This window comes from Passer montanus, unplaced genomic scaffold (genome assembly GCF_014805655.1).
Source record: "Passer montanus isolate IOZ18808 unplaced genomic scaffold, ASM1480565v1 scaffold17, whole genome shotgun sequence".
Taxonomy (NCBI): Eukaryota; Metazoa; Chordata; class Aves; order Passeriformes; family Passeridae; genus Passer; species Passer montanus.
In genome coordinates, this window is record NW_024364270.1 from 3,068,287 (window position 1) to 3,088,838 (window position 20,552).

At 38.8% G+C, this 20,552-nt stretch overlaps 1 protein-coding gene across 5 annotated transcripts in view; it reads right to left on the minus strand.

Annotated features, from left to right (window-relative positions):
- Window positions 1–17,133, minus strand: part of ZFC3H1 (zinc finger C3H1-type containing) — a 41,749-nt gene extending 24,616 nt beyond the window's left edge. For 2 of the 5 annotated variants that reach the window (XM_039703913.1, XM_039703918.1), the window contains exons 1-10: window positions 16,446–17,132; window positions 11,720–12,139; window positions 8,114–8,178; window positions 7,654–7,852; window positions 7,249–7,472; window positions 5,535–5,658; window positions 3,876–3,973; window positions 2,721–2,924; window positions 1,919–2,083; window positions 210–347 (exon numbers count right to left, since the gene is read on the minus strand). In XM_039703913.1, coding sequence (XP_039559847.1) covers window positions 210–347; window positions 1,919–2,083; window positions 2,721–2,924; window positions 3,876–3,973; window positions 5,535–5,658; window positions 7,249–7,472; window positions 7,654–7,852; window positions 8,114–8,178; window positions 11,720–12,139; window positions 16,446–17,034 — 2,226 coding nt within the window. In that variant the 5' untranslated portion in view covers window positions 17,035–17,132. Of the gene's footprint in view, window positions 1–209; window positions 348–1,918; window positions 2,084–2,720; window positions 2,925–3,875; window positions 3,974–5,534; window positions 5,659–7,248; window positions 7,473–7,653; window positions 7,853–8,113; window positions 8,179–11,719; window positions 12,140–16,445 lie in introns of all 5 variants that reach the window. The other 3 variants (XM_039703917.1, XM_039703916.1, XM_039703914.1) reach the window with 3 other exon arrangements.
- Between the last annotated feature and the right edge of the window lie 3,419 nt (window positions 17,134–20,552).

A 20,552-nucleotide genomic window follows, 5' to 3' on the forward strand; every position in this document is an offset into this window, starting at 1 on the left:
ATATATATTCCAAGTTCTATCTTCAGAATGCCATCTTCAACAAAAAACTTTTATTATCTTATGCAATCCAAATTACAACGTAGCTCTCCAGACAGGACTCTCTTACCCATTTTTGATGCAATTCAGTATTTCTTGACTTAATTCTAAAGTTTAAATTTTTATATATAAAGAAAAATCATTAAAATTATGAACATTTTGACAGCACTTACCTCAACATTTCTCCTTGCTTCTTTTATCATAGATTCTAGTCCTCCAAACACACTGCTAGTTGAGTTAGAGGGCTCTCCATCAGACTCACTGTCATCTGAGTCATTTAATGTAACCACAACAGACTTATGTTTTGGAAGCTGGGGTGAGAATGTAAAAAGTTTTACATGTAAGAAGACAAAGTTAGAGACACAGGTGTAACAGAGAACATACTTGCAAGAAGAGAAAAAGGTTAACTCTTTTTGTTACCATGCACACCAATCCCACATTGTAAGAAAAAAATAAGCATTTGTACATCTCCACAAGACAGTAATATTACACAGTCTTGATATTGTAACATGAAAGGTACTCCAACGTTTCCAACCTACTCCCAAGTATCTGCAGCACATTTATTGATTCATGGTCATAGCATACAAATCTCAAACATCTAACTCCTGAACTTGATTCATTAATTTAATTGCAATTAAAATTATCATCTGTCATTTGCAAGGAATTTTTTTAAGAAACTGAAAGGTAACAGGCAATCAAATCTGCATTAGAACTGGTGTGGCAGCCATGTCAAAATCTCTCATCTTTCTGCTACATAGTCTCTTGTCCCACAGTTGCACTAAGATGATCTTAGTAGCTGCTCAGGCAGTTTAACTGGCAGAACACCAACAGAATGTAATGAATAGATTAAATAATCATTAATCACCTTTTGCCAACACAAATTTTAAAATTTTAAAAACTCACTAAAGATCAGGTGACCACCAATTCCAGCACAAAGAAAAATGCAGAAACAAGCAGACAACCAAGATTAACCTCAAATGCTCTGCAGTTACAGCTTACTAAAAAGGAACTCAGTTCACATTTCCAGGACTGCTCTTCTGATCTCCCACTGTAAATCTGGACAACTATAGCTATATGTTACCCTTCATCTCAGAATAGAACCCTGTCAAAACTCTAAGTGTCTTTTAAAGCATTAACACATAAAAAACCCACAAATTTTTTAAATGAAAAATACTCAAATTTCCACAATCAGTTCTTTTTGATTCTCTGGGCAATTCTCAAGACACGGGTTTTATCTACTACTGCTGAACATACTCCAGTTGCATCAATTTTCCACCACAACAGGATAGGCAGGTGCAATTGCAGTTTATGTTGGTTCAAGGCACTGGCTCTCCTCACAAATACTCTCTTCCAGCCACACTCATAGACATGCTAACTCTGATGTACACACAATTCACTGAAAAAATTCAACTCCTCCTAAAAGGAAAAGTACTTTTTCCCCCACAGAAGTAAGTTTTCTAATCAATTTAGCATGTTAAGTAAGTTCAGCAAAGGGACCGGCGCTCCAGACCCCATTTTAAAGGAAGGAAGACACCAACTGGCCAGGTGCAGGGAGAAGAGCAAGACTGCCTCTGTTTTGGCAATGGTGTCCGTGCTAGTCTGGATGAGAAAATAATTGAACTATATTTACAATCTCTTAGTTCACTATATGATGGCATATCCTTATGCTCTCTTCAGCTATAAATTCTTGCCTCAGTGTCAAAGTCTTTCTAGAAGAGCATAAGATTTGTCAAAAGCTGACTAATAATTCAAATGCTTAACTGAAGCTTCACTCTTCTGTGCTCCATCACTACAAAACCAAAGTCTAAGTCTGCTCTTCACTTAAACTGAACTCAGTTTCAACTCATTGCCTTATTAGTAGGAAGCACCAGTATTTCCTTACTGTAATCACTGCTCGTGGAAGCCTCGGTACTCTAACAAACTTTGTACTTTGCACTCGTGGCTGAGACACAGTATTAATACTGACAGCAGACAGATTACTTCTTGGCACAGGCTGCAAGTTGTCTGGAACAGGAGGGGAAGGTGGACCACTGTTACTTGATGTTTCCTAAACAGGAGAACAAAAATATGGTCTTAAAAATACACACTATATATAGCTGTTTTAAAAAGCATCAGTATAAATGAGACTGCTTCATACACGTCTTGGAATTTGAAAATGTGATTTAGCCAGACTATTGAAATGTACCAGACAAATGCTGCAATTCTGCAGTAATATCAAAAAGGCACACAAGACAAGGCCAGTTATTCACAGGTCAACTGCCAAAGACCCTTTAAGTAAGGTCAAAACCAATATATTTTTCAAAACTAGAAGCTTAGCTTCTCACTCCAAGAGAAATCCTCTAAACAACAAAAAACAGTGAACCTCTTCCAACCTCTTATCCTAGGAGGCTGAAACAAAGTTACTTGTCTTACTTTCTAACTGTAAAGTTCAAAAATAATAAACACTTTCTGGCAGAAAATTCCCATTCCTTTGACTTACTCTATTTTCAGTACCTTGAAGTTTACTAATTCATTCAGAAATAACATGAAAGGTGCAACTTATAATTCCAGAGTGGCTCTTGTTGATTTTTAAGTCTCTAGAAATGCAGCATAATACCCCTGTAATCCTCACTTACAGCAGATCACACTGAAATTTTGGTCAAGGTTGCCATCTAGAGGCTTACATTCAAAAAACAATAGAGTACCTCAGCTCTGAAAGCACGCTTGTTGGCTAGAGACTTGAGCAATTCTTCTCTTAAGAGCATCTCCTCCTCCTCTTCCTCATCAGCAAACGGAGGTTTTGGTGGCTGTTCAGGCTCTTCAGGGGGAAGAGGGGGAAGAGGTGGAGGTGGCTCAAGAGAAACGCAAGGAATACCCTCCATGTAAAGATGGCTCAAAGACGTTACAGGCTGAGAAAGTAAAATAAAACAAAGGTTTGAAATGTGAAAATTACTACCCCTTTATGATTACTAAGCAGAGGTTGAGACCGTGATTATTCCATGGTTTAGAAGTAACCTAAACTGTGTCAGTTTAATTAACATTCAAACTACACTTACATGCCTGTCAAAGGCTGTGATTGAACAGTAAGTTATTTCTCACAGAGGTTAATGGAAGCAATAAAGTTAGATCTGGATAGTGGAAACCTTGGAGATATACAAACTAAATGTGAGAATCTGAACCAGAGGTAGTTTAGCCAGAGAAATATAGTTGACTAGCAGTCTTTAAACAGTTTTATGAACTTTCTTAGCTAACAAAATTACAATTTCCCTCAGTCAAAAGCTCAGAAGGTGTCATGAGAAGAAATGGTACCTTTCTATCACTTTTCTGAGTAACAATCATTCACTGAAAAAAAAAATGGCAATGAAAAATCTCTGCACTAATTGAACTTCCATGTGGACTCTTAGGTGAGAAGACAGAAAACACAGTCAAAAGGCACAAAGTCTGAATGACTGATGAGCTGTATGTCTTGGCTTTCCCTCCTCTCTAGGTAAAAAGTCAGAGATCAAGCTTATCTACCTACATACGTGGCCTAGAGATAAGGAGAAAAGTTGCCTTGTGCTAACAGTTCCAAATTATTCTTTTTCCTTATGTGCTTCAGACAATTTTTGCCTTCTGTATGAAAAAGCACAGTTCTAACAATTAAGAGAATTTCAATTCAATAGGGAAAACCTCTGTTAACCAACAACTGCATGAGCCAAGAGGCAGCTGAAATAAGGAGTTTTTTAAAAGCAACCACAAGTCTAACAGATAGTTCAAGGGAATCATTAAACAGAGTATAGTACCAAAACCAGAATCTAAATTTAATCCTATCTTTAGCATTAGGAATCAGATAAAAAATGAGAATTATCAAGGTTACTTACTGGAATTGGAGGAGGTAGTGGCAAGGAAAGTGGTGGTACTGGAGGTGGAAAATATCCTACTGGACACTCAAAGAAAGGAGGCTGAACTGGAGAAGAAGCTGCAATTAAAATACTGAATGTAAGATATCTGACAGGTATTTATTAAACAACAACTCATGCTTTATGCATCAACTGATCTAATGGAGCAGAAAAAGACAAATGTTTTTACAGTGCACCGATTTCAAAGGTAACACCAGACATAGCACAATGTCTTGTCTTTACATGTACATATATTTTTAAAGAGTAGTTACATTTTTCTTTTCTGTTTTACATACAGAATGTAAGTACAGCCAACCAGTACTGCTGAGGTAATCCAGCCTTCAAACTTAATTTGATTTGCAAGAATTTACCTTCTCAAACAAGAATCTCAGTAGCCTGATTACAGACTACCTAAAACACAACACAAGGTAGGACAGAAGCAGACCCAAAACACTGCTGATAAATTCTGGAACACTGAACAAGAAATTAGATGCTTTATCAATACAGATTTGTGTAGCTTACACATACAGCATAGCAGGTATAGTATTTTAACAAATAATGTGTAAGGAAGGCTGACAAGAAAGGAGAAAAAAGAAGCAAAAAAAATAAAAAATGGTGGAAGATGAAAAGCAAGAGAAAAAGTAGCCAATCAAGTATTATGCTCAATGAAGTTCTCAACTCTCCACATGCTGAGATGGAACACAGAAACCCAACTACCCTAAATGCAACTCAGACTCAAGAGTCAATAAATCATTTAGGCTGGAAGAGACTTCTGGAAGGTGTATGACCCAGCACAAGTGCTCAAAGCTTTGGGCTGCCCCCAAAGTCAGGTTGTCAAGTTCCAGGTATATTTGACCATAGAGATTCCACAACATTTAAACCTCTGCTAGTGTTTGACTATCTTCTATCTAAGCAGAATTTGTTTTGTTGCAATTCAAGTGTTGCCACCTGTCCTTCTGCTGCCATTTGACTGACAAGCTTGGCTCTGTCTTGTCTGCAACAGCCCACTAAGTAGTTGAAGACAAGAGCAAAATCCTTCCTCAGCCTTCTCAACACAAACACAGCTTTCTCAGTCTCTTTCTCTAAGCCAAATGCTCCAGCCTCCCAATGAAATTTATGAAAAACAAGCCTGAAGCAGTTTCCCTTAGTCAAAAAGGCTAGGCTCATTCTAGAATGTCACTCTTCTACTGTAAAACCAGAAAACTGGCAATCTCATCAGTGATTACAGGCTTCTCCAGGCTCTGACCCCCAAGAGCCACAGTGCCACAACGCAGGCTATGGCTTGCCTGTCACCCAAAGCCATACTGGCAACCCACATGTCACTCAATGTCCACTGGGACCCCAAGGCCCTTTTTTTTTGCAAGCAAAGCTCCTGTGCAGTCAACACCCTGCACAGCTGATTGAGAATACACAAGCATAAACCTACATTACTGCAATGAGAAAAATATACCCTGAAGACCTTAAAAATACCACTACAGCAGGGATAGAAAGAGTCAGCGTTAACACAATCAGCTCACCTTAAAATTTTAGTTCTGTAATTCACACAGCTCAAAACACTTTCTTTCCAGAGCAGTGGCTTATTTCCTACATTTAACCTATTTTTACCAACCACCATATAAGGAAGCTGTAACTAAGTCTTACCTGGTGAGTTAGTTTCACTGTCTGTATCCATAGCAACTTCATCATAATTATCATACTGATATATGCCTCCTGCACTCTCTGTAGACTGCTTATCCAAAGACCATCTCAAGTCTGTATCTGATGACTAAACACACAAAAAGTATTTTATTTACCTGGTCTTACATCATTATTTCAGAGTAAACCACTAAGAAATACATTCTGGAAGAAGGCCCTTAGAATTTTTCTTTTAATTGATTTATAAATACAATTTATTTATCTTGTACAAGAAACTAAATATTACCTTTTAATCAAATCTACTGCAAGTAGCAAGTACACAAATCCACAGGCAGTTTTAAAAATATCTCTTCCAGGATGGTAGGGTGGGGGGTGTTATGATGCATGGAAACAATTTTTAAATACCTTTTAGGTCATTGTGTATCTGTTAAATGGACATGGTTATGTATTTCTGAAAGACTGCATGTAAATTAAATTCTTTATTATTACTGGTAATCTGCCATGGCAACTACCAAGAATGCTTGAAATACCCTTGCTAGAAACAACTCTCAGGTAAAGAATCTTTTTATCATCCCAGAAGGAGCCACATGCCACACTGAGACAAATCCTCTGAGACTGTCAACTCCTAAATCAGACTGTTTAAAGATCTCCTAACACTGTATGGATGCCAGTCAACGTTCAGGACTGAAAATATGTAGAACACCTAGGATTGAAAACATGCAGAACACCTATGTATGACTTCACACTCTTTAACTTTTATCTTCCAGAGGCATACAGAAAAAAATTTGGTAGCTTCTAGACTATCTACTATTTTCACAGTCAAATATTTTTAGTCTCAATTTTCCATTCAGTATTAATATAAATATCATTCTTCTCCAACATGACCTCAAACAGGAGCGCAAATTCCTTTAGATGCTGTTTCATCTTACAGCAATAGTAGCTCCAAGCACATGAAGCACTCAGCTCCAAAGGCTGTATTGCTTCCAGGCTGAAAGAATGAATGCTATAGAAATAGTCTTTTTTTTTCTGTAGTGTACCAATGTTTTAGAGACAGACATTAGGTACTCAAGTGCCTTTTGCTGATCTCCATATGAGAAAACAAGAACAGCCACAAGGACAGCATGATGACCACTGCAGTAACTCTATTACTTCATCAATTTGATACTATGTCAAGTTTAACTAACTATCTTTTGTCTTGGCATATCTTATGCCTCAACAAAATAGATTAAATACTAAATGGAAAAAATACTACAAAGAAACCAAGGCCTCCAATCACATTTAAAAAGAAGCAACCCACTGAAATTGTATACAACCGAAAAAGTTTGAAAATGTGGAGAAGAAAACCTTGAAATCTAAAAGAAGAAGGCCAAAGAGTTTCACTGATTGGTTATTGTTAAATTACAGGCTGCTCTTTATCACAATGCTCAAAATGTCTTTAGAAGAAAAATGCTGTATCATTGACTTGCAAAGGTACAACTCATAGAAAACTGATTTTCCAAATCCAAAGGGAATGCTTGTCTAGCATGGGATTAAAACAATGTAAATAGTGAAGTACATTGAGCTTTTCTTTCACTGCTATATTTTGATTATTCTAGGGGTGGGGGAAGCAGGGAGAAGAACAGGGGGATTCAGACAGGATGGTGACACAAAACCAGGCAAGACAGAAATCATTCATGAATCCTAAATGTAATGCCAGAACGCCATGTAAGAAAATTATTACCCTGCTTCTTGATCTCCTCTTTCCTCCAACTAGCTTCATAAATCGATTGTACTGCTCTTCTTGATTTGAGAGGTCCCTAATTTTTCTTATTTCTTCTTCTCTCTTCCTTCTCTCCTCCTCTTCTTCTTGTTTCCTCTGGTCTTCCTCTTTCCGCCTGTCTAGTTCCTTTTGCTGCTGCATCTTCTTCGATGTCTTTGTCTGTTGCTTCCTCAAAGCTTGCTTGCCTTTAAATAAAAAAGTTTGTGATTTATCATCTTACCTAATCAGTTCCACCTAATCCTAGATTCTTCAAGAGCTTTGAGTAAATGTGAGAGTTTAGAATGACTAAAGGCTCATTGCTCACATTAACTTTTTTTTTTGAAGCTATGCCATTGACAGCCATTTCAGTAACATTAAACTTATTACCTGTAGTACTAGGTTTTTTTGTTGAATGTGCTTTTGTACTGGCTTTCATTTTCTGTGTTACACTTTTCGTTTTTGTTAATTTTTCCTTGCTTTCCTTCATCACCTGTTGTTCTTTTTGCTGCCATTTTTTACTAGCAGACTGAAGTGCAAGAAGCCTAAGTTGCAATTCAGACATCTCCTCCTCATCATCAAGCAGCTTCTTGAGAAGAAAACAGAAGAAAGGACAAGACAAAAAGTCAAGAAACATAATTTAACAACTTTTTCTTTACAAGGTCTTTTGAAATCTTTCCCCAATATTTTTATTAAAAGAAAGCTCAAAATCCTACTTTACTGCTAAGTGTAATTTATTAAAAATTGACAGCTCCTATTACTGGAATGTTTCTGGACTGCCATTTGGAAAAAGCTATCAGAGTATCATAATGCAAAATCATGCCTCATCTATGGAGGAATATTTTCTTACCTTTTCAGATGCAACATCTGAACTGCTAAGCTTTCGCACTGATGTTTGCTCTTTGTCTTCTGTACCTTCCAAGAGAAAAAATACCATGTTTTTGAACAAGCTGTTTCTCATGAGACAGAGCTACATTAAAATGATACATGAATCCTAATCTATACAACCATATTTTATCAGTTTCACTGATACACAGTATAAAACAATACCAGTGGTACATGCAAGCTCACGTGAACAAACATTCATATAAATTTAGCATGTCTGATAAAATCATGACTCCATAAGCCTATGGCAAGACTTGTCACTTCTTAGTAACTCTGTCTTAAGGTTCACATGTACTACCTCAAGAAACAGAAAAACAGATTTGCAAACAAGGGGAAAAGACGACTTCTTGTCATGTGTTTTATACCACTATCTCATATCAGCTGCTATGGAGAGCTGAGCCTCTCCTGTTTCACTGGCAACTATTTTGAGTAACTGGTCATTCTTTTGCAAAATTAAACATGAAGGCCCAAAGCTGCAGTAAGAACACACTTGCTCAATTTCACACCAAAGGAAAACAAAAAAGTAGGCATGGAATGAACAGTGGAAATGAATCATACAGCAGACTATAAACATTCAGTTTATAGTTTTCCCACTATAAACATTCAGATGCTAAAATATTCATTTCTTAGATGTCACAAAATATAGCAAATTTTCATAATGTATATATATACACACATATTAACATACTGTATTTTACACATGTATACATAATGCTGTACATATTTCAGTATTACATACTTTATTATAGCAAATAATAAATTAGTAATATAATTGGCTGAAAATAATTACGCATTTTTTATATAACCATACACGTTTATATGCGTCAGATAAAGGAAAGAAACATTTAGAGAAGCTTGGAATTCTTTTGCTAGATTACTTTCTTCAAAGAAAGATTCCTTCCCACAATTCAAAATGGTGAAAAATAAATTCAGATTCTGTACAACTTTAACTCTTCCTAGCATTTCATAAAAATTACATTCAGAAAGGCACTGTTTAAAGTACACCAAGACCTTATATGTAAACAAAAATGAAACTTAAAAAATTCAGAAGTCTTCCTCTTTGCACATGCATGCATTTTTAAAAAATGCATATACAAAAAAGAGTAATATCAAATACCTATATGAACTATAGAAAAAATTTTAAGAAGTTAGTATACTATGTCAAGTTCCTAACCATCTACTTCAGAGGATGAAAGTAGAAAGACAGATGGTACAGTAGGTTTTTTTGATGCAAGCATATGAAGGGACATTCTATACAAGTACAAATGTTCTTTCAAACCAGAAGGGGACAACAAGGACACAACAGGCTAACTCACAACATGGGAAGAAAAGTAGGGAATACTGTCAAGCCTGTCAAAGCACCTGAACCACAGAGAATTAATATGAGAGTCTGAAACTTTCCTAAGTTTTAAGACAATTTCCTCAACTTTTACAAGCCTGCAGAAACATCTAGTACACTATTAAAAAAAAAATAAAATGTGAAAATCAAATTTTGCTGATTTCCCAACACATGCAGCAGGTATTGTGGCACTAAAGAGCTTAATGTAGCATATATTCACTTAATACACATGAATCTGCAATAACTCCAATTAGCTGAATTTGCATTGGATGCCTGCTTTACATTGTCATAAACATTCACTCATACATAATTCATCTGCTTTCAGATCATTCATATATCTTAGATTTGAGTATCATGAAAAAATTAAATGCTTTTAATATGCATATTACAGCATTTATTTTTCACTATTGTATCAACTGTATTATCAACTTCAGTGCTTTTAAGTTTGGAAACTGGATTTTTGAGACTATTTTGCTTTTTAAATATCTCTTTTACTCCTGTGTTCTCTTCCTACAGACTACTAGTTTTTATTACCAAAATTAGTTTTCTTCATATCAGTCAATATCTTCTTCATATCTGTCAATAAAACCTGTATGACCTCTTAAAGAACACACACAAAAAAAAGTCTATTATTAACGGGAAACATACCACAAGGAGAAATTACCTAGAATGAAGTGGTTTGACTACTAATTATCAGTTTTCTCTTTTGTTTTTTTTACGAGATCTGTCTTGTTCTGAAGTCACACATAAATCATTCTGACTTTCACTGCTCTAGTCCTACCTTTCTTCATATTCCTGCCAATTACTCACTTGCACTCTTATTCAATCCATTAACTACTTGGTCTCTTCCCACTCAAATTGATAGTTTACACACAATGGCAAATTAGCGAACACCAGATGACAAGTGATAGCCTCAAGCACCACCCTCAACCACAGCAATCACTCACTAGAACGACATGCAGCCTCAAGAGAAGGAAGCTGAAGTCAGCTGCCTTATTTTGCTGCAGACTTACAAGTAAGCTCAAGCGCTTTTAGTACAGGCCTGGTGGACATGGTCACTTGTTTTTCAGTAACTGGCTGCAATTACCCTTTTTAGTCAGCAGCCCAGACATATCTTGCTCAAGACATTAGTATTCTACACTTTGGCTTCACTTTTTCTACAAATCCTTTCCATTACTGGTCTATGATTTCTTTACTATTTGTTAATATCAATAATGATCAAAGTAATTCTTGTGAAAATGTCTTATGATGTTAACAACACCAAGGTTGTGGGTTTGATCTCTGTATGGGACATTAACTTTAAGAGTCAGACTTGATAATCCTTGCCTTCCAACTCAGAATACTCCATAATCCTGATCTTACACTTGAGAAAACACATAAAGGTGAAATGCAGAAAAAGAGGTCTCTAAATGTTCTCTTTTCAGCTAAAAAACCTCCACATTTTGCTTCTGCAGAAAAGAACAAGGCAAAAGTAAAACTTTCAGCAGAAAGTCAATGATTTCTGCTGTGAACAGCAATTAAAACCTTCAAGTCTTGTCCTCCTGCTTTTTGCCACACAATCAGTCTAAGAAAACACATTGTTTAAAATACAAATCCGAAGCAAAAGCATGCTTCCAAACACGTTTATGTAATTCAATTAATTAAATACCACAAGAGTCAAGTACATTAAATCTTTAACTTGTAACTTTTAACATTTTAATTACAGTGAAGTTTTCCCCAATACCTAATAAACACAATAGGTAATAGCGATGTCTTAAGTTTTAGCTTTCATATTTTTCAGATTCTGTACTGCCTTAGTATGCAACTGTGAATTTCATATGAATTGTTAGCAAGTTCTCTTTACAGTTTAATTAGACAAAACAATCCTTTTCCAGCCCAAGAACACTGTTGCAGCTTCAGGCTCAAAAAGCATAAGTAACAGCAAACTGAGGAGAGCAATCTGGGAGGATGGGACTTCATAACCTGCCTGAAGCTGTAATTGGACTATTAACCCCAATTCGTAAATGGATCAAAAATAAAATTGTAAACACTCAGGACCAAGCGTCCATCTTAGGTGGAGCCACAGCCAGGCTTTTGTACCACCTGAAATGTATCCTTTGAAAGCCTTTTTAATAAATACCTACTTTATTCCTTTAAGACTGCCTAGCCTCTGTTCTAGGTGGCCTCACAAGACATCAATAGCAAGCAAACAAAAGCTCACAAGCTAAAATAACTTTACAAGTATTTCTTTACCTTGGCCAGATTCTGTTGCTTCAGATTTTTGTGAGGACTGCTTCATTCCTTCTTTGCCTTTTTTCAATCTGCTCCTCTCAGCTGGAGTAGGCAGTCTTTGTCTGAGAGGTTTCAGTTCAAATGCCTGAAAGCCCATAACCGGATTTTTCTCCTCAGGAGGTCCTTCTTTTACAGAGTCCGTTTTAATACTGTCATTTTCTACAGTTTTTTGGTCCTCAGTGTCCACTGCTTTTTCATCATCTTGTTTTTCATTTTCTTCCCTGTTGCTCAAAGCCAGTCTTTCATCCTTATTAATGTGTTCAAGTTCTAGTTGTATCTGCTTATACTTCAAGAGCAGATCCTCAAAACTTTCTTCCACAGAGCTTTCATTTTTAGAAGAGTGGTTCTGCTTTCTAGATGGGGACCTTCCAAAAGTTTTAGCTGAATTACAGGTCAAGAAATTCAAGACAAGAACTTGTATAATCTTAAAACAGTAGCAATATTACCACTGAAAACCAATTAAGACAAATGTGACCATTCTCATATATTTTACCTCAAGGCTAGTTTGAAAAATATCCTGAATAAATACAAGCAGCATGCAAAAGCTGTAGCTATTATTACATATTGACAAACATTTTCTCAAACCAACAATTTCAAATAGCCTACTTAGGACAAGAAGGTCATGAATTGCTGAGAAGTCTCATCTCCTACTCACACCACTGTCCTGGAAACAACAGCTATAATGCTGAGATGGTTCTCTACCATGGAAAGTCAAACTTCCAGAATTCGTAACTCCAGTACTGACTCGCCATCTGACATTCTGAAAAAGACAGGTTAAATTTCTTCTTATTCATTTTAGACTTTCATAAAATGCCACATCTAGCCAATACTAAATCTGGCCATAGCACAATTACACACTGCAGTAAATGCAGTTCAGCAAATGAGGTAAGGCACAGAAGAAGCAATGAACAACTTAAGGGAATAAAAAAAAAGTAACAAAGACTTGCAATCAAAACATTCAGAAATGCTGAAGACAACTGGGAATTACTAATTACTCAGAAAAGTTTACCTATGAATGTTCAAGGCAACAGTGGAAATATTCCTAGGCACCTCTGGCCAGAACCAAAGTTGTCACCATTATGTCACTATCAACTCCCCTTACCTTAACCTGACCCTCAAAAATGATCATGTAAAATAATCATGCTCAAGGAGAAACCTCTCAGGATACCAAGTCAGGTTTTACTTATTTCACTCACAGTATCAACCCCACTGTGATAACAGCTGACTCACACACCCAGTTACACAAAATGCTTTTTCAACAACATCACCTCTTAAAACAATAAACAGAGTAAAACCAGAAGCTAAAATAGGTATCCCTCTGAATGCAGACATACTGACTCCAAAGGAAAATGTATTTGTCTCCTGCTCACAATAAGCATGGACTACTTGGATGTTTTGCTGTGTTAAGTTCTAACATTAGTATGAAGAATCTCTGTAAATATCCTGCAAAAGCTACTTCCATAATACCAGGAAATGTTTTGTTATACAGCGCTTTCTTAAGTGTCAGCACAAAAAGCAGAAACCAGCAAAGATAAACTACATAAAATCCAAAAAGCAATCAGTCTATAAGTATGTTTAAAATGCCACAAGCTGTACGCAGTATAACACCAAGTTATGCAATAAGCATATCTGCTAAACTCCCTTCCAACACATATCTACCTCCAAAGAGCCAGCTACATCTGTAGTTTCATAAGTCACAAGCAATTTTGAAGCCAGTAAGTCTAACTGCTATTTCCTATTGAATACTTAAATAGCTTCCAAAATCATCTGGAGATGGATAACAAGACAGTTTTGAGATGTTTTTTGTGCTCAGGATAATGCAATTGCTAGAAACTCCAACCAGAAATTCTGTGGTTCACATACACAGAAACTTTTTTTTAGTGCTTCCACACAGAATGCAAGACCCCATGAAGTGCTGGGAAAGGCAGACAAGCATGTATATATCAGAACAACTGTGCTTCAACCAACTCAAGAGAAACTTCATCCAAGAACCAAAAAGAAGAAATCGGGAGTTAAAAATGAAGAAAAATGTACACTGTGAAAAGTTCAGAATTCAATGGAAACAGCAAGTTCCATAATGGTTCTGTATTTCAGATTCATATTCCACAATTCTCTACGCAAGAATTCCTGGAGAATTACTATATAACAGCTTGAAGTTGCCAAGAATTGAAAGAGAAAAGCCTAATAAAAGCTAACATCCCAAAAAAAGTAACAGGAATTCTTTAAGTGTTTCACCCTAAGGAATGTCCCTTACTCCACTTACATATATATTCTTACAAAACATTATGCAAAGCACAAGTTCCAAGGATAAATCAAGTAAACAATCCCTGTCTCACCAGACTGTCATGGTTTACCCCTGGTCAGCAACTTATTACCCCACACTCTCACTCCTCCCTCCCTTCCATGGTGGAATGGGGAAAGAACTTGGAAAAAGGTAATGTGGGTTGAGGGAACATGGGCTAAAGAAGAACAGTTTAATAACAGAAATCAAGTAAAACAGTAATAATAATGAAAAGGGAGATAACAAAAAGAAAGTGGAATAATGCCCAAGGAAGGAGGGTGATACACAATACAACTGCTCACTCCCCACTGAGAGCAGCCATCAGTGGCTCTCAGCCAGCTCCCCACAGTTTATACACTGGGCACGACATTCTGTGGTGTGCAACACCACTTTGGCCAAGTTTGGGTCTCAGTTCTGCACACTACCAGCTTCTTGTGCACCTCCTCACTGCCAGAGCATGGGACCCTGGTAGTCCATAACTCAGTGTAGGCACTTCTCAGCAACAACTAAAACACCAGTGTGTCACCAAGATTATTCTCACACTACGCCCAAAACACAGCACTGTACTGGCTACTAAGAAGCCAAGATCAGGACTCAAGACACTTAAAACATATTATTTTCCAGGGAGAACTTCAGATACCATTCCAGGCCACAATTCTCCTTGTACAGTTGATATGGAAGTCTCCTCTGAAGTCACAGGCCAATGAACTACACTGGTACTCCAATAATGTTAGCAACATGGAGGTAACTTAGTATTTATTAATTCTCTAATACTGGCTGTATTAGGTGGCAAGGATGTTAAAAAAACAGAAAGTAACTTATATTGAGGGAAAATTATGGACCTTCCTTAATTATGATCCATAAACAACTGAATGCTCACTTACTAAAGAGCAAGAGTAATAGAACATCCTCCATCTACCATGTTTCAACAGGTGCATAAATCTTAAGTTTTAGGAATAAAAACAATCTCATCATCCTCATTTTCTACTCTTGGTTTGAAAATTGAATTAGCCATTCTGAATGCTCTTTTAATTAAAACAGAGAAGGAGACTGCATCAGTCTCATTAAGAAACATTCCAAGTTCTGTTTAGGACAATCTCCACATCTGCCCTGCAAATGACTCCTTACACAGAAAGCAACCACTTTCGCGTACTCAGGGCAACACTGCAGAGACTTAAAAACTATTTTCAGCATTAGAATTGTCTTACTATGAAACCTTGGGCAAATCACATCTTCACTTGCTGCCTCTCAAGATAAAACCCTTGAATGAAGGGCTCCAATGAAGCCTTCAATAATACTGTAACTGAAGACTAAATATAAGCATCTGTATTGCTAATTTACATATTCCATCTACAATTGAACAAATAAGAAATATTAATGACATAAATAATACAAGATCCAAGAGATCAACCCACGCCAGTGGTTCTAGCAAAAACACATCCTTTGACTATTGATATGAAGGACAATAGAACACTGTAGAATTCTGGACAACAGGATTTAATCACCATCTCTCTTGCTCACTGCTTTTTACACTCATCTACATTTGCAGTTAGGCAACAATGCACTTATGTCAAGTAACCAGGCTGCCCCAAGCTAAATCTGACTTTCTAAATCAGATTAGTGACTCCTCAAGCTACACTCAGCATCAGTTCTTTACATTATTTCCTATAGCAAACAAAAAAAACTAGGGAAGCTTTTCCCACCACTTTCACAATTCCTGCTCTTTAAAGGACCAAATATCAGAACTCTCGTAATGCATCACCTGAACTCTTATGAGCAATCAGTGGAGAACATCTTACAAGAAATGGTGGGTATGGCTTTCGGCTGAATGTCCATATAAACTACAATTTGTGCATGCAGATCCACTCCAGCTTAGCTAAAACTGACTAAAGCAAAACCTAGGTGTAATAGCCTCTGAAGGGATGAAAGCGAAAATGAAAAAAAACGTAGAGCCTTCATTGCCCAATACAGTAAATTAACAAGCTTAGGGTTCTAGCTTTACAATTGTGACACAAATTACACATAATAAAACTGAAGACTGACCCCACTTCACAATACTCGCACTTGGGGCGAGAAAAGCAGCCCGGAATCCAACCGACAAAAGCTTCCTTTCAGGCTATGCTTTTCCTTTTTCCCTGCACCCGACGGCCAGGCCAAGCCGCAAGCCAGGCCACGGCAGTAATCCGACTTCCCAACAGTCTCTCTTTAAGCAGGGCCGGCTGTCCCGGCCAACCCCCAGGATTAGCTTGGGAGCCTCCCTCTCCGTTACCGCTGCGGGAATCCCGCTGCCAGAGCGGGAGGAAAACGCGTCCCTCCCCACGGCTTTCGGCCACGTAGCGCGGCCCGGCCACACCCAGGCCCACCGCAGCAGCCCGGGCCCCCCACCCGCCGGCGTCTCAAGGATACATTTCCGAGGCGAGGGCTCCCTCCAGCCCTGGCTGCTGCTGAACCCGGCGCCGCCTCCCCCTCCGGGCGGCCTCCCCGGAGGGTTGCCCGGCCGATCGCTGCAGCCTCGGCTGCGGCCCCAGCGCCCACCGCCCCGGTAGGGCCGGCCTCGGAAGCGGAACCGATCCAGGGCGTTGTGGCTGCGCTCCCAGAAGGAGAGCCGGGGGCCCGTGTCCGAGTGCGAGCCCGGCGGCATCCGCGGCGCCGGCGGGTGGGAGCGGAACGAGTCCTTGGGCCGGTAGCCGCCGTGGCCGTGCACGTGTCCCGCGTCGGGCGGAGGCTGGTGCCGCGACCGCGGGAAGGGCCGCCCGGGGGAGGACATGGAGCCGCTCCCGTGGAACCCGGGGGGCGGCCGGCGCCTCGAGTACGGCCTGCTACTGCTGCTGCTGCTACCGCCGCCACCGAGGCCGCCGGCACGCTCGGAGCTGCCGCCATAGGGCCCGAAGCCGTTGTTGTCATCGTCGCTGATCTCGCCATCCTCCAGCTCCCCTTCCTCCTTCGGGGAGAGCCCGCTGGGGTCGGGCGCGGCCGCCGCCTCCGCGGCCGCCATGGGCCCACGACAACGGTCTCAGCGCGCCCTGCGCCCGCTCCGCTGCCCGCGCGGCCTCTCGCGAGACCACGCCCCGCCCCGCCCGCCTGGGAGGAGACAGAGCCGCGATGCGTAAGAAAAGAAGCGGCTCGGAGCAGCGCCCCTGATGCGGGGTGTCCTGGGTAATGTAGTCCGGGGGAAGCCGGCGCCTCAGCCTATCGCGCGGCGGCGGCGCGCGGCCAGCGCCAATGGGCGCGCGGCCCTCCATGTTGGTTGGGGAGGGAGGGAGAGAGGGAGGGAGGAGGCCGCCATCTTGTCGGAGCGCACGGCGCGGTGTGGGTACGGGGCGGTGGCATGGCGGCGGGCTGCCCTGCCCTGCCCTGCCCTGCCCTTCGGCGCAGGACTCGCAGTGGCAGCTCTCTTTAGCGCCGTCCAGGCTGCGGGAGCTTGGGCCTCCTGGGTGCTCACTGGGGATGCTGGATGCCATTTCTCTGTCGGTGCGGCCTGTGCCCTGCTGCTCTCCCCAGACAGTGCACGGGCTGCTAAGGAAGGGAAAGCAGCGGGTGTTAACCCCCAGAACTCTTCTAGTAGCTAAACTAATGTTAAAAGTTTTAAGAAGGAGGTTTCTGCAAAACTTTCCAGACCTGTATTTGCCTAGAAGTTCAATGTCCTAATGCCTTCAGTGATAAAAGTGACAAGTGAGCATCAGAGAGTGTAAAACAACTTCATAAACACCTTCAATCATTTGTTTTATTTTCATATCAAGTTGCATTCTGTTGCTACATAGTTGGTTGTTAAGGGATGCAACATCCTACCAAGACTGGAGAGCAGTGATGACTTGCTTGTGAAGGAAAAGAACTCATTTTAAATAAAGCCTTTCTAAGTCAAATTAGTGTTTCCTCAAAACTTACAAACTCTGACCTTAAAAACTGGGAAACCTGAGAGATTCCTTTGAATTATACATGCTAAATGCCTTTGCAGATTTGCAATGATTTTCAAACTTGGAGAAAGATGGCTGTGTCTTCATGCTTTTCCTGAGAGTGAATTATTAAGATGTTTTGTAGGGTATTTTTTAATGAGTAACGTGCTATGAAATCACAAGCACCAAAATAAAACTCAGTATCATGTTGCTGTCCCCTGCCTTCCTCTCTAGGCTTTGTTTAAATCCAGCAAGAGTAGAGGGAGTGGATAACGCATATGCTTTGTAAAGCCCAAAATACTGTGCCAAACAAGCTTACTTTTCCTTGCTCAAAACACTTTTCACCCTCTTCTTTTGCTCTAACAGGACAAACTATATGACTCAAAATAGATACCTTTGCAATGACCTCATACAAAACAGGATAGAGTAATGGAAGGTGTCTATCATATCCTCAATTTCTCAATTATTTTTCTGTTTAAAACAATGTGCATTCTTTGAAGATGTTTACAGGAAAGCAAGTTAAAGGTTTGCTTTTTCACTCCCCCTCCCCAGCCCACATATACATCATTCTACATTAGTATGCTGTTTGTGTCAGTACTTCTATTAAAATTGTTGGTGTCTCTAGGAATCAGGCTTATGTTAGTTTACATATCCCGCAAAATATACTAAAATCATGCAAATATTATATAGGTCATACAGAAAACTTTCTCAAGTAGCAGCTGGAGGTGAAGCAGGTTTTTAAACATCGCTAGGTGCCAATGTCCATGTCTGAAATCTAATCCACCATAGTTACAAAGCAGTTTCGGTATCACTACATGTAAGCGTAGTGTTTTCACACACCAGTAGGAAATTAGTTGAGGGAATTTCCCTCCCAGCACACGTCCTTACTTAGACATCCCAGAGCTTTGCATATATCTGATTCCGGTTGCATTTGAACAGTTACCTTCATTTCTAAGTGTTTTCACACACCAGTAGGAAATTAGTATCAGTAGCTTTTAGACAGGAAAGGAAAACATTTCTAGAACTGTAAAAGTATTGGCAAAACTTTTCAGCTCTTTTGTGGGAAATTACCCTGAGGTGGGTATTCCCACTCTGTTGATTTTTATTGTATGTTTACTTACTGTTCATCCAACAAATGTGCTGAATTTATTCAAATCTGCTGTATGATCTGTATTACAAATTTCTGTCTAAGAGAAGACTTAACCATCTGTACTTAACCATCTGTAAAAGAATACCCTGAGAATCTTCCAGTGGTTTTGTATATCCTATGGTATCAGATGTTCCTTCTTTCATTTCAGTCATCTGATATTCTTAGCTTTTTGCTATCATCTAGGGTTATCACATGAGTAATTGTAAATTTTCAGAAAGAAGCAGATTCACCACAGTTAATAAATAGAGAAATTGATAGTGTTAAATTCTTTTCTGTAAAGGGAATAAAAGGGCATGTGTAAAAAGAATGTGTTTTTCTGATGGTTTTGCTACCTACACATTTGAACAAAGGCCATAAACATTTGAAAACCACAAGGAAGCTGCCATTCAAATAGAAAACATGCAGAAACTTCCTTGCTTATGACACAAGTAATAGATTAAAAAAATTTTGTGAGGTTTCATTGCAATGTGTGAACTTAAGAGAAAAAATGAAGAAATTTTATTTTAGCTGCATTTGACTTAATGCCTGTGAAACAGATTATATTGCTGCTGGAGAAAAAATTATCAAATAGTGAATATATTTTCAGTAAAGGACAAATAGAATAATTTAAAATACAGAAGACTGTACATTTTAGTACAGGAGCACAGAATTTGACTTGTTTCAAAGTATGAGGCTGGAAATTAGTAACATATTTACCATGTAAGTTAAATTCAATGACAAAAAAGTAAAGTGAATTTTTTTTTTAAAGAAGCACAGTTTGAGTTACAATAACTTGCCCAGATTTCAGAATATAAAAGACACTCAGTATATTTTGGTACTATAATATTTGGCTTAGGCAAAAATTATTTTTGCTCTTCTTGCTTTGCAAGTGTCAATTACTATCATAGGTTCAAGGTAGGTCCCTTCATTGGTAAGGTAACAAAGATAAATATATTCTTTACATTTCTTCCACAATTTTGTGGTTTTTCCTGTGTTCCGCCTGTGCCAGCTGACACAATGTCCAGTTAATCCACAATTTTACATTGTTGCACAATTTGACATAATTTTGTTGTTCTGTTTCTTAACTCATTTCTTCTGGATTTTTTTCGTTCTTTTTTTTTTTTAACAGAAAGCTGTGTGAAATCTTCCAAAGAAGAAAGCAGTTTCTATCCAATTAGGAGCATCCAACTTCAAATAAGCACTAAGTGTAGGTAAGTTCTTGCTGAACATAGTCTGAACACACTGTCTTGAACACAATGCCTTCAAAATACATATGAAAGTAAAAAGAATAAAAAGTAGAGGACAGAGTAAGATTGAAAAAAGAACAAAGAATCACATTCAAATAGCAGGCAGAGCTGCATAATGATAAAATTAAATACTTGCCTCATTACATGCTTTAAATTAATTAATATTTTACCAAGAGATATATCTGAGCAAACTATATTAAATACCTAAAAGGATCTTACCTTGGATGAGGTAAAAGTATGAGAT